The sequence below is a fragment of the Marmota marmota genome, unplaced genomic scaffold (assembly GCF_001458135.2).
Source record: "Marmota marmota marmota unplaced genomic scaffold, marMar, whole genome shotgun sequence".
NCBI lineage: Eukaryota > Metazoa > Chordata > Mammalia > Rodentia > Sciuridae > Marmota > Marmota marmota.
In genome coordinates this window covers 69,769,724-69,775,687 of record NW_026000026.1, presented here as the reverse complement: position 1 = coordinate 69,775,687, position 5,964 = coordinate 69,769,724, and the positions used below count along the sequence as shown (strand labels likewise).

General features: G+C 41.7%; 2 protein-coding genes across 10 annotated transcripts in view; one reads left to right on the top strand and one right to left on the bottom strand.

Moving 5' to 3' along the window:
* Positions 1-99: 99 nt before the first annotated feature.
* On the bottom strand, positions 100-3,282 carry LOC107150985 (oocyte-specific histone RNA stem-loop-binding protein 2-like). Its single transcript, XM_015496245.2, has 5 exons — positions 3,266-3,282; positions 1,842-1,937; positions 1,632-1,736; positions 873-1,025; positions 100-729 (listed from the first exon to the last, which is right to left on the bottom strand). The coding sequence occupies exons 1-5, from the start codon at positions 3,280-3,282 to the stop codon at positions 519-521; spliced, it is 582 nt and encodes a 193-aa protein (XP_015351731.1). The 3' UTR covers positions 100-518.
* Positions 3,283-3,797: 515 nt separating this feature from the next.
* The window catches only part of Cdc25c (cell division cycle 25C), a 24,804-nt gene continuing 22,637 nt past the window's right edge, over positions 3,798-5,964 (top strand). For 4 of the 9 annotated variants that reach the window (XM_048811616.1, XM_048811612.1, XM_048811618.1 and 1 more), the window contains exons 1-3: positions 3,829-3,985; positions 4,414-4,618; positions 5,477-5,586. In XM_048811616.1, coding sequence (XP_048667573.1) covers positions 4,425-4,618; positions 5,477-5,586 — 304 coding nt within the window. In that variant the 5' untranslated portion in view covers positions 3,829-3,985; positions 4,414-4,424. Of the gene's footprint in view, positions 3,986-4,397; positions 4,619-5,476; positions 5,587-5,964 lie in introns of those variants that run through there. The other 5 variants (XM_048811619.1, XM_048811614.1, XM_048811613.1 and 2 more) reach the window with 5 other exon arrangements.

The following is a 5,964-nucleotide window of genomic DNA, read 5'->3' as shown; positions in this document are numbered from 1 at the left end:
AATGAAAAAAAAATCTTATTTTGGGGCTGGGGTTGTAGCTTAGTGGTAGAGCACTTGCCTAACATGAGTGAGACACTGGGTTCAATCCTCAGGACCACATAAAAATAAGTAAATAAAATTTAAAAATCTCATTTTGGTAAATGAAACCTCCTGAGGGGTTTACTGCCCATGTGGTAGGTAAAGGTTGTAACCAAAAGCCTGACACTGTAGTCCTTGTTCTTCATTACTTGATTGTTCCCCTTTTTATTATGAACCATGTTTACTAAACTTGAATAGTTGAGTAAAAGAAGTTGGCATTACTATTTGTAAAACATTGAAAAAAACAGAAAACACACACATCACTGCAAGTTAGTTTTCAGGCCTCATTTCAAAGGAAGGTTACATCCTCTTGCATCAAGAATAAAATAGCCTTCCAGTGCAGCCTAATACTCCTGCCCATAATTAAATCTATTTATGCCACTTTTAGTTCTCAAGTTTTTTCACTCATGTTCTGCTATTTTTTTCCTGCTTCACTTCCTTTATTTGTCCTTGGGCCACTTCTTCAAACCCCATCTGACATCATGGGTCAAACCCTCATCTTTGACCCCACTCCTTTCACTTTTGGTATAGGATACTACCTGGGCCCCTTTCTTGCATCCATCTGGATTCTCCAAGGGTTGGACCCAGTCACCCAGAAGGTTATCCAAAGGGGTAGAATCCATCAGCTCTAAGGGGCTCTGCATTCCCTGCCTATGGAGGAAGCAGAGTAAGAAATCATACATCATTGCAGACCACTCTCCCTTTCTACCCAGTAGAATCTAACCCTTTTCAAAGTCAGGAGAAGTAAGGTGTGGCCCTCCACTCATAGAAAGAACCAGTAATAGTGAACATACCCCTGAGCCCCCCTGCCCTGTAGAGGCTGGCTGGGGGGGTCCCAGGTATGTAGGGCTCTTCTCCATTGCCTGATCTGGGCATCCCAGGAACGACGGCTGTATCTCCTGTTCTTGTCTGGTGTTTGAGGGTGAAGCCCTGGCTGTCTCTGTGCCCTGGCAACAATAAATATGGATCAGATGGAAGTCAAAGTGAAAGGACACAGCTCCCTGCTTATTACAACAAATCAGGAGTCTAGATAGAGAATTACCAGGATAGATGTAGAAGCAATACCCTCAATCCAACAAAAAAGTAAATCTTCAAATCAGAATAAGCACCAAACTTCACACCTCCCTAATATTCTCCTAAAAGGGTAAATTACATATAACTTCCTCTGAAGTTAACATACAAGACAATATATGACATATCTTTAAAATAAAATACCTCCTCTGTTTTCACATTGTTTGGTATGCATACATATAAACATAATTTGTCAAGTATGTTTCAATTAGCCAACTTGGCTGGAGGCATGGGGTGTTGGTCAAAATTTTAGGGAGGAAAACAACCTCATTAGGAAACATGGATAAAGCTGTAGAAGCCCTTATAGGCGAAGTACAACATTTTCTATTTGAGAAAAATCTCAGAAACCTATTTTGGGAATGTATTTCAGGAGAATTAATAATACTGCAACATTGTCAGAGCACTCAGATTCTCTCATCTCTCTATCACCTGACATTGAACCATTGGTTGATACTCTTGTGACCACCCACAACTATACTCACTTGGGGACCTGCTGTAGAAAGCACCGGTAACCAGGTGTGCACTTGCCATAATCTATCTGCTTTTGCCTCCTCTGCAAGACAACTTCATCTGTCTCTACTTCCCACCTGCAGGAAAGCATACAGTGACCCACAAAGTGTGATTATAGTCATTAAGACAGAAATCAATGTATTCCACACTCCCTTAATCCCCAGCCTGATTTTCAAGCTTACCTGGCATGACAAGGCTCTGTGCTGACTGCCACACTTACCATCTCTATTCTAGAGAACAGAGACTCTTCACACACCTCTTTTCTGGTGAAGCAATTTCTACAGATGAAAAGGGATCCGGATAAAAACCGGCTGACTAGTTTGCACCTCTCAGCCAGTATTAACACTAAGATCCTGACATCAGGTGAAGTTTATATATTTTTTTCTTTGATAGTGGGGATTTAACCCAGGGGTCTTTACCTCTGAGCGAGCCTTCCTTCCTTCCTTCCTTCCTTCCTTCCTTCCTTCCTTCCAACTGGGGATCAAACCCAGGGCTTTGCAAATGCAAGGCAGACACTTTGCCACTAAGCTATATCCCAGCCCTTTTTAATATTTAAAGATTTTTTTTAGTTGTTGATGGACCTTTATTTTATTTATTTATATATGGTGCTGAGAATTGAACCCAGTGCCTCACACATGCCAGGCAAGCTCACTACTGCTCAGCCCCAGCCCCTACATTTGTTTTTTGAGACAGGTTTTTTTAAAGTTGTTGAGGCTGGTCTAAGAACTTGCCATTTTCCTGCCTTAGCATGCTGAATTGCTGGGATTACAGGTATACGCCGTCACTCCTGGCTAAAGTTTGTATTTCTGACTTTTTTTTTTTTCCTTCAAAGTGTGGTCTGCTAACCATCTGCATGGGTGGCACCTAGTGGCTTTGATAATTCCTGGGCCCCACTCTATACCTATTGAATCTTCATTTTAGGGGTCTACATTTTAAAGAGTTTTAAACAATTTTTAATTATGAAAAATTTCAAATATACACTGAAGTAAAAAGTATAACACAATGCCTTGCTACTCAGAATATGGTCCTGGGACCAGAGACATCAACATCAGCTGGGAACTTGTTAGAAGTGCAGAACCTTGGGCTAAAATCCAGATCCACTGAATCAGAATCTGCATCTTAAGAGTATCCCCAGGTGATTAGTATACACATTAAATATTAAGAAGCACTGAAATAATGGACATCTCCACCCACACCATCGTCCAACATTCCTGACCAATTTTGTCTCATCAATACCTACCCCAACCCTAACAGGATTGTTTAAATGTAAATCCCTAATATTACGAATTTCCAGAGCTGGGGAGTGGATGGAGCTCACTGATACAGGGCTCTCCTAAGCGTACTCTAGGTTCAATTCTTGCCACCGCAAAATAAATAAGTAAGCTATTTTTTCAAAATATTACCTTGTCAATATTTAAATTTTCATAAACTGACAAAATTTAAGGTCCTTTGGGCTGTGGTAAGAATTAAAGGAGATGATTCAATTTCTTTCTCTAAAAAGGATTTTCTGTCTACCCACCTAGTATCTCTGAGATACTGTGCACTAAAGTCGGATAACAAGGAAAGCTCTCTCGGAAAGAACCAATGCCGCTCAACATAAACACACCTGTCACGCCCCAACATCCGCCGCCCTGGCGGCAAATGTTCCATCTTCAGCGGAAGGCTAGTAAAACCAAGGAGGAACGATACAAGAAAGAAGCAAGGAAAAATAAACACTTCCACTCAAATTAATCTTTCCTAGTATTAGCTTAAGCGAAAGGTCATTGCTAGCGAGCCGCAATTTAAATCTCCCGGGGTTGGCGGGGTCTAGGGAATAGTGAGTACGGGGAAGGTGTGGCGATTGGCCAGAGGTAGAGCCAATGGTGCGCTGAGTTCCTAGCAAGGCAAAGCTTACTTAGCAGCTTTGCGAACGCTGGTGGGCCAATTGCTTTCTTGCTGTGGCTCTGGGGCGGGACAAATACCTCCCCTTCCAGAGAAAGCTCACGCCTCCGGGTGATGGATGAGCAAAACTATTGGCTGTGATGGAAAGGGTGGAGTCTTGAAGGCGCGCGAAGATTGGCTGACGCAACTTACAGACGGGCCGGGATAGGTTGCTGGGTGGGCGGAAGATTTGAATGATCCAGCCTGTGGCTGTTGGTATTTACTCGAGCTAAACCTCCCCCTGCTGCGGAGAGAAGTTGCTAGAACCTGTCCTCATCCTATCGAGTCGAGCGAGAAGCAGAACCGTAGGTAGTCCCGTTTACTGGCTGTTTTCCTTAGATTTTCCTATCGTTCTCTCGAATCTTCGCTTGTATCCAGTCACTGCCCACTTTCCTTTCTCCTGAAAGTAAGTCTGACTCGACGTAAGCTCTAGCGGTTTCTACCACAGGGTCACTGAGACCTGTTTCTTCCGGTAGGGTCTGTTCAGGCCAGAGGTCCGAATGGGCATTATCGCGAGTTAGGAGTCCCGAGTTTCTTCCGGTTAGAAACGTGAAGCTGTGTGGCCCCAAACAAATCAAAGCCCTCTCTTCATCCCATCTTTAAAATCCTCAGATTGCGCCTCCTCGGTAAATTAAAATTTCAACAAAAAGGCCTCGTCAAGTGCGATTTAAACTTAAAACCGAGTTGTGATTCACTCTTTGGAAAGCCTCCCATCCCCCTTTGCCAATCCACTGGGCTGGATAGGGTGGAGGGTGTTGGAAAAGCTGAATGGTCTGTGATGTTCTCCTAGCAAGGTGTTTTGTTTTGTCCCCCACTCTCCTCCCATTTGTGAAGATTCAGAGACCATGTCTACAGAACTCTTTTCATCCTCAAAAGAAGAGGGAAGGTCTCGCTCAGGACCCAGTTTTAGGTCCAATCAGAGGAAGATGTTACACCTGCTCCTGGAGAGAGACTCTTCCTTTACCATCTGTCCAGGTCTCCTTAGATCTCCAATGGACAAACTCCTTGGCGATTCTGCAAATCTAAGCATTTTGTCTGGGTAAACCCACTTTTATTTTTATACCTTATCTCCTTTGCTTTACAAACAGGCTTGTTTGTTTAATTATCCTAGCTCAAAGATCAGGATTTAGGTCCCAGCTCCACTGTTGACTGTGTGACCCTTTTGACCCTTTTGAATCTCAGGCTGCTTTTCTGTGTAAAACTGTCTCACTAGGATCTTGTTCTTTTTTTTTTTTTTTTTTTTGTGGTGTTGTGAATTGAACCCAGGGCTTTGTGCATGCGAGGCAAACATTCTACCAGCTGAACTGTATCCCAGCCCCCTCTCACAGGATCTTGTGAAAATCAAATAATGTAATGACTGGGTAAAGTCTGAAAATATTCTGTTATGAATTGGCTGCTTTATTAGCATTAATATTAATGTTATTGTTCTTGTACTTTAAATTCTGGTCATCTGGGTTCCATTCCTAGCACCACCAAAAACTAAAACAAAACAAAAAAACCAAAAACTGGTCATGATGTTTTTATGCCTCACTACCAAATAAGGAGAAGTATTTGAAAAGTATTAGAGACTGGAGGGAAAAATCAAATCTGTGTATTCATCATAAACTGGGTAGAGGATATGGATTCAAGATTTCACTCAGTTAATAAACTTTGGGCCTCATTAATTTTTTGTTTTTAAGTCCTGTCTCAATATCTTGGTGAAGAGAAAATGAGGCACATGATGGAGTAGAGAAAAATTGAGAGATTTTTATTAATGAAGTCTGATATTTCTAGAAAGCAATTAGATACTTTTTATATTTTTGTGATGGTCATTGAGAGGTATTTCAAATGAAGGATCTTTGCCTTTCAAGATATTACAACCTAATGGGAATCTTGATGTACTATTATGTCTCAACAGAGGAACTCCAAAACGTTGCCTTGATCTTACAAATTTCAGCAGTGGGGAGATGTCTGCCACTTACCTTACCACTTCTGCAGACCTTGATGAAACTGGTAGGGAAAACGGAGGTAAAGGCCTCAAAGGGAAGAATAACTTAAGGGAGAAGACAGGGAAGTATGATAGAAATTGAAGATGCTGAAAGTAGGTAGAGAATCTACCTGAAGAATTGGAATTTTGAGAGTAATTAGAGGATTTTTTTTTTTTTTTTTTTTGGTACCAGGAAGTACCAGGAATTCAACTCTGGGGTGCTTAACCACTGAGCAATACCCTTAGTGCTTTTTAGTTTTTATTTTGAGACAGGGCCTCACTAAGTTGCTTAGGGCCTTGCTAAGTTACTGAGGCTGGTTTTGAAGTTGTAATCTGCCTGAGTCAGCCTCCTGAGTTGCTGGGATTACAGGAGTAATCCCACCTGGCAAGGATTTTTTTTTTTTTTTTTTTTTTTTTTT